The 17129-nt window shown below is 33.5% G+C and overlaps 3 protein-coding genes across 5 annotated transcripts; all 3 read left to right on the forward strand.

The window, feature by feature from the left end:
• Nucleotides 1-5: 5 nt before the first annotated feature.
• Nucleotides 6-1299, forward strand: LOC130625794 (uncharacterized). The gene has a single exon (XM_057440905.1). The coding sequence runs from the start codon at nucleotides 183-185 to the stop codon at nucleotides 894-896; it is 714 nt and encodes a 237-aa protein (XP_057296888.1). The 5' UTR covers nucleotides 6-182; the 3' UTR covers nucleotides 897-1299.
• A 495-nt stretch (nucleotides 1300-1794) lies between these two features.
• On the forward strand, nucleotides 1795-6521 carry LOC130625789 (selenide, water dikinase 1-like). The gene is made up of 5 exons (XM_057440901.1): nucleotides 1795-1949; nucleotides 2224-2660; nucleotides 3694-3784; nucleotides 4067-4379; nucleotides 5510-6521. The coding sequence occupies exons 1-5, from the start codon at nucleotides 1839-1841 to the stop codon at nucleotides 5662-5664; spliced, it is 1107 nt and encodes a 368-aa protein (XP_057296884.1). The 5' UTR covers nucleotides 1795-1838; the 3' UTR covers nucleotides 5665-6521.
• Nucleotides 6522-6659: 138 nt separating this feature from the next.
• LOC130625787 (DALR anticodon-binding domain-containing protein 3-like) lies at nucleotides 6660-16984 on the forward strand. Of its 3 annotated transcripts, none has more exons than XM_057440898.1 (15): nucleotides 6660-7226; nucleotides 7885-8144; nucleotides 9197-9435; nucleotides 10185-10217; nucleotides 10840-10913; nucleotides 11429-11527; nucleotides 12118-12179; nucleotides 13454-13512; nucleotides 13601-13701; nucleotides 13930-14041; nucleotides 15058-15116; nucleotides 15808-15909; nucleotides 16031-16099; nucleotides 16282-16347; nucleotides 16795-16984. In XM_057440898.1, exons 1-15 carry the CDS (start codon nucleotides 6999-7001, stop codon nucleotides 16846-16848), a joined length of 1617 nt encoding a protein of 538 aa, XP_057296881.1. In that variant the 5' UTR covers nucleotides 6660-6998; the 3' UTR covers nucleotides 16849-16984. The 3 variants fall into 3 exon arrangements, with proteins under 3 accessions (XP_057296881.1, XP_057296882.1, XP_057296883.1); XM_057440899.1 differs by having other exon boundaries at nucleotides 13619-13701; XM_057440900.1 differs by lacking the exon at nucleotides 7885-8144 and having other exon boundaries at nucleotides 7065-7226.
• Nucleotides 16985-17129: the final 145 nt, after the last annotated feature.

Here is a 17129-nt window from a genome sequence, read left to right on the forward strand (position 1 = left end):
ACAAATAATTTGTCAGTTGTATTCTTTAGTTAGATTTTTCGTGTGTGTTTGTCTTCATGTCAGGGTAGAAAGAAATAATGCTACGAGTTGATAAACAGTAGTGATTAATTCCTTTCTTCAAAAAATAAACGTTTTTTTTCATACAACATTATTTTCACTAGCCTTCGTTTTAGATAGAGAACATGCTGGTATGCACAAAGATTTCTTCTCTAAATATTTGCTATAAAAATGTACAGCATTTGTCGCAATGCTTAAAAGTTATTTCACCCAAATCAACTTTCACACTGCAGAGCAACAACGTGATGCTAAGAATTTATCCTATACAGCGTGCAATCAGCACGCTGTGTAGGATCAATTGTCCTGATCAGAGTTTTACAGTTGAGAACAATAAGCTGTCATCAGAGACGTGGAGCGTCATGTATAAGTGTCCGACAATAAAATACATCAGGCTGATATCACGATTTAAAGTATATCAAATCCTGATAATGTGTGGCCTTTGTTACCCGTTATATGGTTGGTATATGGAGAATTTAATCAGTAAGACAGCATTTTTTTCAGCAATTGGAGGTTGTGCGGGAACTAGTGTAGTTTTTTTAATATTCAGTTATTTCTCAACAAAAGTTATCGGTCAGATGAATATTAACAATACTAAGACTGCAATTAGACTGTCTACGCTAAATTTTTATGGCTCGAGAATTGAAAATACATATGAATGCTCGCATTTGATACCGTGGAATGATGAGTCATCAGAAGGAAATTTGAAGAATATCTTTCAACGTTTGTATATTGAAGACAAAAATGGCAAGCGCTGGAATTATATTTACTCACTTAGGCATGGAAAATTGTACAATAAGGAACTATTTTGTAATGTGTTAGGCATACCATTGGACCGGTAGTGATATAATACGAGAAGAATGTATGTCGAAATGTTTTTGTTTATGTAAATTTTACAGATAGCGGTGGTTAAGGGTGCAAATATCTTTTAACCTTCACTCTCTTAAACCATACTTTTCTATTTTTTTTTTTTTTTCATTTTCAAGGTAAAGTTTTCTCTAAATTTGTCAGGTGTTGTGGGCTATTGTGGTTTATATCTGAATTCAGCATTCCGTTATAATGTTTTTAGTTTTGCACGTGTTCTCTGTGTATCTCAATCTTGTCGTATAATTGGCACTGCACTGTGGTCAGACATATTGAAGTAAAATCTGCTTAAACATTGGTTTTTTGTAATTGTAAATACAATTTTTAAAAATTTACGAGGACAAAATTCCCTAATAGTGTGGAAAATATAAAATCGGCAGAGCTGTGCTTTTATGTTAGTTAGGAAGGTTGTGAATTAATCTGCAGTAAGAATCTCGAAAGATTAAACATTGGTCATATTTGTTAGAGGGATAATAAATGTATGATCACTCATATTTTTATAACCATTGGCTCAAAATACAGGAATAGTAGAGTGTACTCTAGCATATATTCCCATTCCAATGGTTGAAGTTTTCAAACATAGCACGAAAACTACAGTAAGGGTTGTTTACAAATGTATGTCAGGTCATATCTGCAACTTTGTACCAGTGATAAGACTAAGATTAATTAGGATTTCTGTGAAGATTTCATCTCTTTAGCTTTTCTGCTTCTGAGATTAATACCATGTTTATTGACAGAAATATAAAGTTATGAGCTCATGTGCATTTTCTTAACCCGACAGGAATGCATATATTTTGTAGAAGTTTTTTTTAAGCATGTTAAAACTAAGTTAAAAAATAAGATAATAAAAAAACGCTCATCGTAGCTGAACGCACAGTATTTTAAGTACATTAGTCATATTGTATGTGTAGAAAAATTAAATGGCAAGTGAAGGAAAAAACTTTCAACCTGAAGATTATGGACTTGATAAGTCGTTCAGGTTTACAAGCTACACCAAGTTAAAAGGATGAGGTTGCAAGGTCCCTCAACAGGTGTGTGCAGTTAATTTCGCAACTATTGTAACCACAAGATTTTGAATAGAATTAATTTATTTTCGAACAACTAGTTCATCTTTAAAAGGATAGAAAGAAGTGCAGAAAACAATTTCTAATTTCTAACACTCAGGTGTCGGAATACTAAATTTTACAAAATTGCCTAAAATTTTCACCACAATGTATCTTTTGCATTGTGTGTTCAAGCTAATCTCAGTTGGAAATTAACTAAATATTTAGGAAATGTGTAGCTTCTCATTTTCTTTGATTCCAGGAGTTGCTCAACTTGTTGCAGGGACTGAAACGTGACGAAACTGACGAGAATTCGGAATTTAGTTTTCTTGGTGTTGGTTTGGACTCTTGTGTCTTACCAACTCGACACAAAGACATCAGACTGGTGCAAACAACAGATTTTTTTTATCCTCTAGTCGATGACCCATACATGCAGGGCAAAATTGCCTGCGCCAACGTTCTAAGCGACTTGTATGCAACTGGCGTATACGAGTGCGATAATATGTTGATGCTGTTAGGAGTAAGTACACAACTTCAACTAAAGGAACGTGAAGTAGTCACCAAGCTTGTTATTAAAGGTTTCAATGATTTGGCAAAGGAGGCTGGCACTAGTATAAATGGTGGACAAACTGTCTTAAATCCCTGGTTTATTGTAGGAGGTGTGGCTTCCAGTGTAGTGAAAGATGATGAATACATCAGGTTAGTGCATTGACATTGCTGCTACTGTTATGGTTTTGTTAAATAAACTAACCATCACTAACTTAGTGGTGTTTTATAAGTATGTGAGACAATATTCGTGTATAGTTTTCGTCGCGTCGTAATGCTTTTCGTTGTGTCGTATCTTTATTTGTAGCGTGGTTTTTTTTTCGACTAGTAATACACAATATATATGTTTTTCTAGTTATAAATAGAATGTTATTTGTATTATCTAGCTAGCTAAATCTCTCCACTAAACTCTTTGTATAAAACTAACCACATAAACACATAAACATAAATTATTACATAGACTTACACAGCGCAATTTTTATTCATAATCACATGGAAAACTAACTCTGTGTTAATTATCAATTTCTAAGTTTTGTGTCTTTCTAATTTTTTTTTAATGTTAGTTGACTTGAAGTTTTTGTAAGTGCTACTGTGTAAAAAAAGCATAAATATTTTAACACGAAATAAAATACGCCACAAAGCAAAATACAGCGCACAACGGACGCTCATTCTACCGATAAGGCGCATTTTGAAATTACGAACACGGTCACAACCTCAACAGTTAGTAAATTCACACAACCAAGAAAGATAGGACACGCCAAAGACTATACACGAATATTGTCCTACAAATAACTCCATATAGAAGAATATAGAAGCATTGTGGCCTTGTTTACTATAAATTTAGGTTAAGTTTCTAAATTTGATGAATTTCTGTGATTTTTCTCATTTTTTCAATTTTTTGGTACGTAAAAATTTATTTGAAGGCATATCTTTGATAAATTAATTTTGTGTGGTATGTTTTTGCTTAAGAACAGAGTTTTTTCTATGCAAGTAAATAGTTAAATAATATTTTTCATGCGAATTTATCTCAACTGTGTCGTGTTGACAGTTGCTTCAATGAGAACTTTTGGGTGGGCTTTTTGCTTTGTGAATGATGTGAAAATTATTTGGTTGGATGGGATTGTGCGTATTTTCTACAGCACATGTGCATGGCTTTTTGTGTCGAATGTATTATCTTCATGCTTAGGCCAGACGGTGCAGAGGAGGGCGATGTTATAGTCCTAACAAAACCATTAGGTACACAAATTGCAGTCAATGCACATCAATGGATAGAACAGGTATTTTTTAGTTTATTTGTTTTTCGGTCGTTTATTTTTGTTAACACTATTAACATTTTGCTCCTTATGCAGCAATTTATAGCATTTATTACAGTTGGTTTTAGCTTGGAGATAAGCCTGTCAAATATTTTTAAGTTCTTTGGATTTGTATAATGATATTTGGGTTTGGTATTGCTAGCTGCAAGTTCAAAATAGATGCTATCTCTATGTTGACAGTATTGTTTGTTTTACCTAACTTTTTCCTGATCTGATAATATATGTAAAATATTTTTTATAATGTAGCCTGAACAGTGGCAAAAATTTCGAGACATCACAACAATAGCACAAGTTGAAAAGGCTTATCAGGACGCCATGTTTTCTATGGCCAAACTTAACAAGAATGCAGCAATGTTGATGCACAAATTCAATGCGCATGCTGCAACTGACGTTACTGGGTTTGGAATACTTGGTCATGCAAAAAATCTTGTTGAAAGTCAAAAAAACGATGTGTGCTTTCATATTCATACATTGCCAATTATAGCGAATATGGCCAAAGTTTATAAAGCGTGTGGCATTAATTTCAAGCTGCTCGATGGTTACTCTGCTGAAACTTCAGGTATTTATTTCGAATGGTATTCCGCTGTACCGCTACGTTTGTCGGAAAATGTTTTTAAACAAATGTGAGAAATAAAGAAATCAATCAGCTTTTTTGTAAAATAAAATAATCATAAATGTGAGGGGTTTTTTAACTTTGTCGCAGCGTGGAACCCACTTATCCTTTTGAGACATTGTTTATGCGTCCCTAAAATTGTGAAAAATGTGGAGTTTTCCCTATGTTGTGTTGTTTCTGTTGCGAACATTAAATAACTTTCTCACTAATTATAAGGAATTTATGCGTGCCTGTTAAAAGGCGCTCCATGTGACATTAAGAAAGATAACACTTACAGGTGATCAAATCTTTAGACTGTTATAAATTAGTCAACATTGCATGTTGTTTTTACTTAATTGGATTTGTAAAGACTTTAAAATTTGTCAGTGTCTAAATTTCCCAAAGACTGTTACTCTTTCATGGAAACAGAAAAGTCGTGTCTTATGAGGTTGTCCGTTCTTTGATGAGAATTATTATTGGACTTGAAACAGGTTTTTTGTTGGATAAGTTAGCATTGTACGTGTAGGCAAAAAGTTTGTAAACAATTTGCAGACAATTGCTTAAACTGTCAGAACACGAACTCTGGTTTCCAAACAGTTTGTTGTATCTGTGAGATTTTGTTCTATCATTGTAAGGGAGATGTGGCCTTTTTGGTTGATGGTCAGATTATTGGAGGTGTCTGGTTTTGTACAGAAACAGAACAAGTTGACCCAACTACCCCCATCTTATCACAGATACCAGTGAACAAACATCTTTCCAGATGCCTTTATGTCTTTCGTCTCCTACTCTCTAAGTTTAAAGAAAATTGTTGAAATGCCACGAGAATATACATTTATAGTTTGCGGTAATACTTCCTTTTTAGTCATTTGAGCATACGCCGGTAAAATTACAGTGTTTTTTAAAAAACTAGACGTTGTAAACTTTGTCAAATGTCCGTTTTGTTATGCTTTGCTCGATTAAAAACCTAATTTTTTTTATCTCACTTTTCTCCTGTATTGTTCTGGGTTTTTTGTGTACCTGCCCTCTGTAGTGTTGGATTCACAATATCCTTTATCCTTATTCCTAGAATATTTATGACACCATCTTTTTTTTGTCAGGTGGACTCTTTGTATGTTTATCCAAAGAAAATGCCATCAAGTTCTGCGAGGAGTTGCAAGAACTAGATGGCCATCCTGCGTGGATTATTGGAGATGTTGTAAAAGGATTAAAAACTGCCAAGATTTCAGAGGATTACAAAATATTGGAAGTATAAAGAGTATATGAAGTTAGATATAAAATAAATTTCTTTTGAATATATTTTTTTATGGAGTGGGATAACAAAAATTATCTGTACGTTTTCTTCTGTATTATCTTTTTTTCCCTTTTCTGGTGGAGCAATGTCAACATGTGACCAAATTTACTACTAATTTTTTTCGAGAAGTCTGTTTACATAAAAAATTATTTGTGTCACTTTTTTTAAGAAGTCACTTAACGCTCACATCAACGCCCTGTGTGTTTATTATAACATCAATTTTTTTATTTAAGCATTTTAAGGAAGCGTTATTTGAATTTGAGCCAAGATTTTTTTCTAGAACGTGGTATTGACGCCCAAATATGTTTAACTAAGAACATTAGACGATTTCTTTTTTTTCGACAAAAATGGAAGATAAGATATTCCTCTTTTTCATTGCTATGGCGTTCATTTAAGAAGGGTTAAGATAGTTGATTTCTAAGGTTTTTCCTTCTGCTTTATTTACCAGGGCGTTTATTTTTTCGTGGGCGTTTATGGAGGGTTTTGCAATATTCAATAAAATGTATTTACGTTATCGAAAATAATGTTTTAGTTTGATTTCTAAACAAGGTAAATGGAACAATTTTTCAACTGGTTTTTCTAGCTGCTTAATGGCAGAACACGTTTTTTATTAATATAATGTTAATGTTGTGTATATCTTTTAAATTTTAATTTTCACTTTAACGTTAGATACAGTTTGAGCTGCTGTGTTTTTTCATGTAAAAGTCAATCCAGTAACTTGTCATATTTCTTTCACTTGAAGTCAATTTTGAAATCACGAATTGTGACTGAATTGTACTGATGTTGTTTTTACGAAAGAATGCTTGCTGGTTATTCTATGTTTTTTGTGTTTTTTTTCAGATTTTTTTTCTTCATCATATTTACAAGTAATTTGTTTGAGAAGTAATTTCATCTTCTTCATTTGCTATTTTTTGTCAGTACCGGTAATTATTTTGCCCTAATGGCATACCTGTTCTATATTAGTATTGTCATTTGGGAGTTTTAAACATTAAAGTGTTAAAGTAAGTTTTCTGTAAACTAAAACTTTTCATGTAGATTGTATATGATGACCAAATTCAACCCAATATTTAAAAAAACGGCTGCGGAATGTCTCTCCTTAATAATTCTATATATTATTTAAGACATTGTTTTGACATTGTTTTGATTCTATGTAGGCCAATAAACTAAAAGATGGGCGCCTGTTTTCAGATAGGCACCTGTTTTCTACACTTTTTAGCGTCAAATGTTTGTTTTTTACAACATTTTAGAATATACATCTGAAATATTTTTGGCAAAGTTAGTATCACTTCGTCATAATGTGCGATTTTCAACACGGTTTGTTTATACTTCAAGAAATTCAGAAGCAAACGTATATGCAACTGAATAAAGAAAATATCCAAGTTCGCGCTAACACTATAGAATGTGGTCACGATACAGGAAGTGATGTGTTTGCAGGCTTTGTTCTAAAAAAGAAACTTTCGAGTGAAAGCGATCTTGGGTTTTCTCTGAAGGCGTTAAACTATGGTTGTGCAGAGAAAAATGAGGTTACTTTTGTATATCTGTCTGTCTATCTGTTTGTCTGCTTGTCTGTCTGTCTATCTGTCTAGTAAATTTGATATACGCCACACATTAACACTGCATGTTTCTAATGATGTACCATTCACTAGTGTTAGTTCCTAAAACCCTTTTAAATTTGTGACACTATTTATTTTGATTTTTGCTTCACATGTCTTATCAAAGGACAGCAGTGTGGTGTTTGAGACTTGAATGCTTTGAAAGGTGGAGTTTAAACATTTCTAAGAAAGGAGGAAAAGTAAGGAAAAAAGGAAAGGATTTTGGAAAAAAGGGTAGGGGGGTCAAACTATGTTTTTTGATTCCGAACTATGAATTTTTTTAATATTGTATCGTATTGGTTAAAGTTCATCTGTCGCAAAAAAAGCAAGGTCGTTTCACATTAAAGAGCCTTGAAAGTTTAAGTATTCTAGGTTGATTGCAAAATGCAATTTCAAAATGTATTTTTGCATCTGTTTGATGTATATGATATATTGACCGCTAGGGACATCCTACGCTATCAGTAAACAATAAATGCAAAGGTTGAGGTTAGACCTAACAGGAAGGGAAGGGTAAATTGCTGTCTCATCGTCTCTATTTAGTTACACATGCATATTTGCAACATGGTGATTTTCTTCAATCGTTTTCTAGGTTGCATACATCCCGTTCATCGAAAATTTAAAACTAAATACTTCAAAAACTGTTGTACACGTGTCACTGAATCACAAAGCTGTGTTAACAACTTTTATGCGAGGGGTGTTTCAAAGCAACGCACTCGCAGAAGAAACAAAACCGAACTCAAAGAAAAAAGATATGACGTTGTTGTGTCATGTAGGAGGTGCCTTGAACAACATTACAAATAGAAGAATTTTTCTTACCGCTTTTGTTTATAAAAGAATGCTTCAGAAAGAGTAATTTATTCAATTTCGATTTTTATAATTTTTGTAAATCTTATTAATGTGTTTACGTGATTTGACTTGGTGTGTAAATATAAAAGCTGTTTACACCTCACATGGGCGTGAGTTTAATATAAAAGCTGTTTACACCTCACATGGGCGTGAGTTTAATATAAAAGCTGTTTACACCTCACATGGGCGTGAGTTTAATATAAAAGCTGTATACACCTCACATGGGCGTGAGTTTAATATAAAAGCTGTATACACCTCACATGGGCGTGAGTTTAATATAAAAGCTGTATACACCTCACATGGGCGTGAGTTTAATATAAAAGCTGTATACACCTCACATGGGCGTGAGTTTAATATAAAAGCTGTATACACCTCACATGGGCGTGAGTTTAATATAAAAGCTGTTTACACCTCACATGGGCGTGAGTTTAATATAAAAGCTGTTTACACCTCACATGGGCGTGAGTTTAATATAAAAGCTGTATACACCTCACATGGGCGTGAGTTTAATATAAAAGCTGTATACACCTCACATGGGCGTGAGTTTAATATAAAAGCTGTATACACCTCACATGGGCGTGAGTTTAATATAAAAGCTGTATACACCTCACATGGGCGTGAGTTTAATATAAAAGCTGTATACACCTCACATGGGCGTGAGTTTAATATAAAAGCTGTATACACCTCACATGGGCGTGAGTTTAAGAACTTAAAGTAGGACTAAAAGTCCTGAATCTTTTTAGAAAAAAGTTTTGTCCTAACATGGACTTCCCTGGAATTTAGGACTCATCTTTCAATCGTAGTAATGCACTGACTATCGCACCCTCTTTATAATGCTCACCAAACGCAAACAATACAGTTCAATAGGATGTAAAAATATGTCAAGTGTTGTATCAGAACAATAATAGACTGACTTTTTGTTTTATGAATAAATGTGCTCTGTTATATAGTCCTTTATGTTTATATTGTTTAAACAGAAATGTTTTTGATCAGATTGACTTGGATAAATAAGCCAAATGGGTAGTCATATTTGTCTCTGTTATTTTATGTTTCAGTTACAACTGTAATATTTACAGTACGTCTGGAGATGGTTGCACACTTGTGAGTGACGCCATACAACAAACAATAGACAATATAGTCGCAGTTAATGCAGAAACAAGCAATGATGTATGCGACAGTGTCAACTTGAAAATAATAGAAAAATTAAAGCAATGTATTTATACAAACCAAGCCCAAGGGAAAAGAATATGTTTTGATGCCAGAATGTGCATTGCAACATTGCACAGCAACAGAGGTAAAAGGCTCGTCTTCTTTTATTCTAGTTTTTTGTTTGATGTCCAGTGGTTAATGTGATGAATGATTTTGCACCTTGGCATTTCGCCCGAGCATTCATACTCCTTTGCCTGTTCCCCATTATTGTCCTGCAGCCATGTTACGCTGAAAACATTGGTAATGGAGGGGGGGGGGGTGGCTGAATGTTACTTGTTACTGGTAAGTTATCTGCTATGGTGTTTTTAATGGTTTCCCATTTTTTTTTACCTTGTTTAGCCAGAATAATAAAAAAGCAAATTCTCTTTCACATGTACTGCATTATTATGTAGATGGGTTTTAGCTGCAGACTCTCTTTGCTGCTTTAACATAAAACATTTGAGCCAGATCGCTTAAACCATACTTCAGTCAATGCAAAATATTAAATATAGCCATTTATCAAGCATTCTCCTGTTTGTTTACATTTGGTGCAGCTTTGAAGTATTGCCTTAAGTTTTTCGTCGTCACGATTTTTAAAATCGATAATGGTTGACTGCACGAGTTCTAAGCACTTTGTGTAATGGAGTTATTTTTTTATGCAATTTCTTTTCTAAGGAAAACTACTTAGGCTATAATAACATGACACAGTGTGATTTTATTAATAGGTAATGTAGTTCAGATAGAGGTAAGGATTAGGGGGGTGACTAGAAGGTCCTCGTTTTTCTAGAGAATTAAATCTCTGGAATCTAATCTCCTGTCTCACCGGAATGAACTTATTAATATTCTTCCAATTAGGTACATATTTGCAAGAAATTGACACAATTGAAGGTACGCATATTTTACTTTTTCATTTACTTTGACCTGTTATTTTTCGTAGCATTTATCTTTTATTCTGATATGTTATTATTAGACACACTATTATCATTCATCGTTCATTGTTTCAATTTCAGTTTCCCTTTAAATACTTAGTAATGCATGTTCTTAGCATCCACCGACTTTCTCTGTGAATGATCTCAGGGAGATGAAGTGGGAGAGAGCTTTTCCATCTCCGCACTTTTAAACGATGGAATTGAATAGCCACCAGTTGTCTAATTTTTTATGAGCAACAGGGAGAGAAATGAGGTCTAAATCTCCTTTCCCTGACTGTTCAAATCATTTTGTTATTCTTACTTCTTACTTTTAGAGGTTTTGTATTGTTAACTAGTCACGTTTCAACACGGTCTTTGGCACAGTGTATAAATATTTTATAATTATATTCATCTTAACGAAAATCATAAAATATACGCTGATGTACTGGGTTACTTAGTTGTGCTTTCAGCAAATTTCTTTTTTCTGTGCACCCATAGAAAGCGATATGAAACTGTTATTTCAGACCATACTCGATTCTTATAAGATATAAATTTTATCTAATAACACTTGTGCTGTATGTTGGGGATTGATTGGTTTTTAGTGGTCGACAAAAATGGCGAACCTACCGAAACTTTAAGTTACGCTGCCAGAATGAAGCCTGCAACAGAATTAAAGGTACACATTTGTTTGTGTGTATGTTGTTGTCTGGCAAAGTAGGAGCGCTTTTCTGGACACAAAAATGTTTCGTCTATACGTAGTATCGATTTAAAGATATGGTAATGCTGTGTAAATACTGCGTTCCAGCCATAAATACGATAAAAACAAAAAAAAATGTATGCGTTGAAAAACACGATTGTAAAATGTAAATTGACTATTAAGAAGGTTTTAATTTAACCAATCAAAGCCTTACTCCGAAATATATTCAAACATTATTTCCTTAAAGAAGGAACAAAAACTTTAAAAAATGAACTGAAATTGCTATGTTTGAAAAGTTATTTGTGCACATAAGAAACCAGCCTTAAAACTGGAATGTTATTTTGCTTTAAAAATCTACGTGAATTAGCATAGACACTCTGAATTCTGTAACGAATACGCTAATATCTGATCGGCTAACAACTGTTCTGAAAATATACTATCCTTTCGCAAACAGTGTGATTTGTCTTCCTCACCTTTGTTTATATATCATATAGTCTGATCTTACGCTACATTTGACACCATATAAACAACTGTACAGATTGCAGTGTTCGTCTTTGCTGCTACAACATTCAACCACGCAAACAGTTAAACAGGTAATTTGCCTAAAACAATATTTCTCTACTATTCTTCTTCTCGTATGTTTTCTACATTCTAATATAATATATGGTCTACATTCTAATATATAATATATGGTTCTTTTCACTTTTTTCTATAACCTAGTGCTATATGTAAATATAGCATTAGTCATATGCTTTAAATTATAAAATTAATTGTGTGGTTATTAGTTGAAAACATGTATGATAAAATGCAAGTGGATATTGAGAATTTAATAATGATAACCGAAAGGAACTTGACTAAAAGTGTAATTATCACAATGAACGATCATCGCTAAAAAACTGACACATGTACTAAAAAATAATATATATTTAAAACTTTAACTGGCGAAATGTACTGCCAATATTATTCGGCGTTTCTTGAAAGACATTTAAAAATGACCACGCCTCCTCCCCCTTCTGTCAGCATTGTGTTTACTGTAAATAGGTCAGCGCCGAGTTGACTTTTACACAGTAAAAAGACTAAAAACTGACAAAGTTATGTCATGTTTGTTGTTGAGGGATTGTAAGGCCTGCGTTTTTACTTAACATTTGTTTAGTACAATGTAATCTGTTAATGTTTTTGTTAGGTGTTCTGTTGTTGTGGAGGAGACACTTCAGCCGAGTCACATAATATTCATACTTTACTCAGGTAGGTTATGTTGAGAGCTTATATAACAGCAATCACACCCTTTTTTATATTTTTTGCAAAGAATCTTCAAAAACTCTTTGACTTTAATGTATTTTGTGATGAATTTCTTTTCCCTGGAGCTGATTTGAGCGAGTTACAGATTCCCTGCGTCTAATCTTTTATAATCGTCCATTAATGCCGACAGTTTCCACTGAAATCTATTAGTCAAAAGTCCTGCTTGTGTGTGTGGCGATCTTATTTTTGAATCATCGAGAATGAACAATGATGGTACAGAGTTGGCAAAAATCTACTTGTAATAGGCTTATGTTCTTACTCTAGCGAACTTTAAATGTAGTGTCAGCCCGTTTGGAAGCATCTTCCGACTCCATATTAATAATGTAATGTTTTATAGGCACAGTCAAAATGGTAGAGCCAGCTATCAGGATCAATTCTCAACTGGCGGCTATAATTTCCTTTCCAAGGGGCGGCAGCATATACAGTTAACTCCCGGTAACTCGAACCTCCAAGAAACCGAGGAAAATAGTTCGACTTACGAATGTTCGAGTTAAATCGAATTTAGTCTGAAATGAGATTATAGTTCGAGTCAATGCGATCTTTTTAAGAGGTGAGGCAACAGTTATCGGAAAAAGGTCTTTGTCTGCAATCTTGGCGATGAAAAAGGTATGCAAGTCCCTTGTAAATTGAATTTTCTTTGACAGACAAAATTATTTTCTATATTACATCAGGAGTTAGTAAAAACTAAGAAAAAATTACTGGCATTTATCTAGTCCTTGATTTCCTTTTCTTGTTTGAAAAGTTCAAGTTTTATGAATAATTCAACCTCAGAGGTGGGACGAAAAATTGGTCGAGTTATCCGGTGGTCGAGTTATTGGGAGCTAACTGTAGAAAAAACTAGGCGTAAATATAATTGGCGTACTGGGTCAGGTTGTAACAATCCAGGTTTTATTAACAGATTCTCAGTGAGATTAGAAATGGTTGCTGGTTGTTATGGTGATAAAGTGTAAGCACTATCAAGGAAAAATTCGTGCCCAGATTCTTTCGCCCTGCACGAAGTTTGCGAAGTGTTTTTCAGAACATATTATTGTTTTAGAATAAGAATAAATTAATTCTGTGATACATAAAAATAGTTGTGTTGTGTTTGATATTATTTGCAATAATTGACCAGCTCTGAAGTGACAGCCAGAATGGTACTTGTGATTATATCCTAGGTATAATTTGTTATCTTTCTTATTTTGAACAATATCAGTTTAGATAATTTTAAAGGTCTTTTTAAGCGCAAGAAAAAAAGAACTATGGCAGTCATACAAAATGAAGTATGGAAGAAAAGTAACAGGTATCTGTCTTGTTTGTTTTTTTTGTTTTGTTTTTTTTTTTTTTGTTTTTTGTTTTGTTTGTTTGTTCAATTGTATCTGTAGAAGCAGTGTTTTGTTTTTCTCTAGGTGAAAAATGGAATGAAACGATTCAATGCGTTGCTGTTGCTTCTTTAAAACTAGATTTATATTTAACGTCCTTTAATAGTAAGGTATGGCAGAGCCTCGTTTTTATACAGATTAGTCAGTACTACGTTTTTCTTCAGGTGCATTCCTCGAAAGAAACATGATGATTAAAAGGTGCACCATATTTTCTTGAATTAACGCCGCACCTTCAAAATTTATAAAAACTAAAATTCTATGAAATAAATGCCGTAAGGAAGGTATTAGAGATAAGTTTTTAGATTTACGAACTTTAAACTTTTTGTTTTTATTTGTAGTTGAAAATAGGAGAAGACAACAAGATTGTATCACGTGACAGCTTGTTCATATTATACAACTACGCACGATTGTGCAATGTAAAATTCACATTTGACGAGAAAGTAAAACAAGGTATATTTTCTTTTATAGAAGGTGTGCTTTCTTCACTTGATTTTTGGGAACGTCAGTTTTTAGCACAAGGCCAACGCGCCAAAACTAGATGCGCGTAAAAAATTTATTCGCGCATTGAATTTGCGTAAAAAATGAATGTGTACACGTGATATTTCTTTTTGGAAGAAGCGCAAAATATAGTGCGCCAGACATGGCTAGACTTACGAAGACATTTCTTCAGTGGTTTTTTTTACTCCTTCTGTCTTTTTATTGGCCACTTGAAAACTGAGCACAAAAGACAGCATAAATGCTAATTACTGGCTAGGCTAGCCAGACACTGACTATGTATGTTTCTTGCCAAAATCTAAATGGATTTTGTAAATTTATACATGGCTAAAATGCGAAGTGATATATTAATCGTAACATGTAAAAATAATTTAAATATCACAAAAATAACCTCAGTACCATCACACCGGCTTTTACCGTATTATATTTTCACGTCAGTATGCTGGCCGCGATTTTGCTAATTAGTTATTCGTAAAAAGTCTAGCTTTGTGATTGTTTTACTGCGCAACAAAGTCAGTAAAAATTTATCACATTTATTATTACGTTAAAAATTAAAGTTTCGTGAGGCTGTGACACCACAATTTTCTCGCGCACACACAGATGAAGTGCAGTTAATAAAGACTAGTCTAGCCCGTGAAGAAATCCGCCCGTTCGCCGGTCCTCAAATTTTCGCGACTTCGCTACCATTTTAAACACACGGAGGACGGGTAATAATAATATAGAATTGTAGCAAGTGATATAAATATAGCTGTGGTGCTCAACATATATTTCGTTAAAATAGTTAATTTCGAAAAATGTCAGCATTACTGAATCATTTTTTGAGGTTTTTCTTGTTTTTGTCAGCAGCACTTTGTACTGCAAAGTAATTTTAAAATCACCATATATTGATTTCCTCTCTTATTTTTATATAACTTTATTTTTTTTATAAAATGTGTTGTAAAAATTCGTACATTTAAAAAATTGTGTTGCAGGTTTTTATCCTCCTTTACCAAGTCCTGCGGAAATTGATTTCACTCTACTCACAGAAGAGGTGACAATGTTTGCTTCTTTATTTTACTACAACGAAACCTCCGTAATAGCGGACTCTCAGAAACGGAAAAGGTGGCTATCCTGTATACATACTCGAAATAATAATTAGGGTCCCTCGAAATAATAATTAGGGTCCCTATTCACATTGTCCCTAAAAATAACCTCTATAGCAGATACGCCGAATAAGGGGTTACATAAAACAATTCTTGTACAAAGTTTGCTTATATTCTACTAAACTATGTTTAAAGTTTAAATATTACAATGCACAAAATGTCAAAGATTTTTGGCAAAGTATGTTTTGCGAATAAAAGTCTTTACACTCCTTTTTGTTCTATATTCTTCGTCTTGACACACTTTACTGTTAAATTTACTATAACCCTAATATTCCGGGTTTTTGAAGCAATAACCGCTATCTAATGGAATAGTTGTAAAAATGTATACATGAACGTAGCATTAAAATTATATTTATTATTCTTGAACATTATAAAGAAATTTGTAAAGACTCCACCCGCAACGTGCATAAGTTCTGGCTTATCAGTTTACCAAGCAAGGCCGTAAGTTTAGCAGCTTCATTACCTTAAATTCATGTACCTGATCAAAAATTAGTACTGATAACTAAGCAATTACTGCACCGGCCATTAGAGTCTTCTTACTGGGTTGAAAAAACAATTTTAATAGAATTATTATAACAGGCTGAATGGAATATAACGTTGCGGTATTTACTCACCTTTGAAAACTTATTAAAAGATGTGCGTGTAACCATGACAACATCGAAAGATGCAACAGTGCATGTGGTGAGTAGTTTACATGCTGTATTTCCAATTAGCGTCGGGCGTCAAATTAGCGCCTCCCGTTGAGAAAAATTATTTTATAGCGCCGCGTCCGACATATTTACTTGCATTTTTATTTTTTTAGATGCCAAAGTACTTATCAGATTTATCACGTGATATGAGTTCATATTACCATCAAACGAAAATTTTATTGGTAATGGCATATATTTGGCAGCAAGTTCTTCATCTTGTTCTTATAATAGCTTGCAATTGATTACGTGTAATTAAATTGTAATTAAGATTTCTCAATTAAACTAAACGACAACTCTTATTTGCGTTTGCAAATGTATTTTTATGTGAAACTGAATTTATTAGTTATTTAATGTTATGTTTCAGGATCCGAGACCTCATTTGTTTCCACTTATGTTTGCCAGGTTATCCTTCGCTATGGCGTTGAAACAGGTAGGTTTTCCAAAACATAGAACTTACACCCTTTCTAAGTAAACGCTAAGGGTTTCTATAACTTTATTTTTATTTTATTCTGAATTAAATTCCATGTACATTTGTTGAGTCGCAATCTATATTACAATTCCCGTATACGTCTGTCTGTCTGTCTTGTCTGTCTGTCTGTCACGCAAAATAGTAGCTGCTGAAGTAGCGAGACGCACGCAATGCGGTATAAAAAGGATGGACGAACCCGTGGATTTTTCCGCGGGCTAACGACTAGTATTTTTATATTTACCTAATTCGCCCTTTTTACGGTGTGATTGATGACATTTTTGCTGCATATCGGAGTAAATATCTGTTGTGTGCGATGTTTTTTTTCTTTCAATCCTTTGTGTTTGTTCAATCTTGGTAGCTCATTTTGCGGTTAATCTCACTAAAAAAAGGTGTTTTGGATGTTCTTAGGTGATGAAAGAAACTTTCGATCTACTTGGCATCGATCCACCTGAGCAGATGTGATTGAAGGTAAAATCATGCGAAATGTGAATGGTGTGATGGATGGAAAGAATACACCTGCACTGCGTTTTACAAGCTAGAAAATAATATTTATCTATTTTTTTATTTTATTTTCAATCGAAATATCTTTTATTAAAGTTGTTAAGTGTTATTTACCTAAATAATGTCAGTCATCATTCACGAAAGTTTTCGAGGTGCCGACAAAAGTTTAAATCATAATTGAAATTACATAGGTGAATATTTATCATAGCACATTCGTATTTCATTCTCAACAGAGAATGCTT

This window comes from Hydractinia symbiolongicarpus, chromosome 14 (genome assembly GCF_029227915.1).
Source record: "Hydractinia symbiolongicarpus strain clone_291-10 chromosome 14, HSymV2.1, whole genome shotgun sequence".
NCBI lineage: Eukaryota > Metazoa > Cnidaria > Hydrozoa > Anthoathecata > Hydractiniidae > Hydractinia > Hydractinia symbiolongicarpus.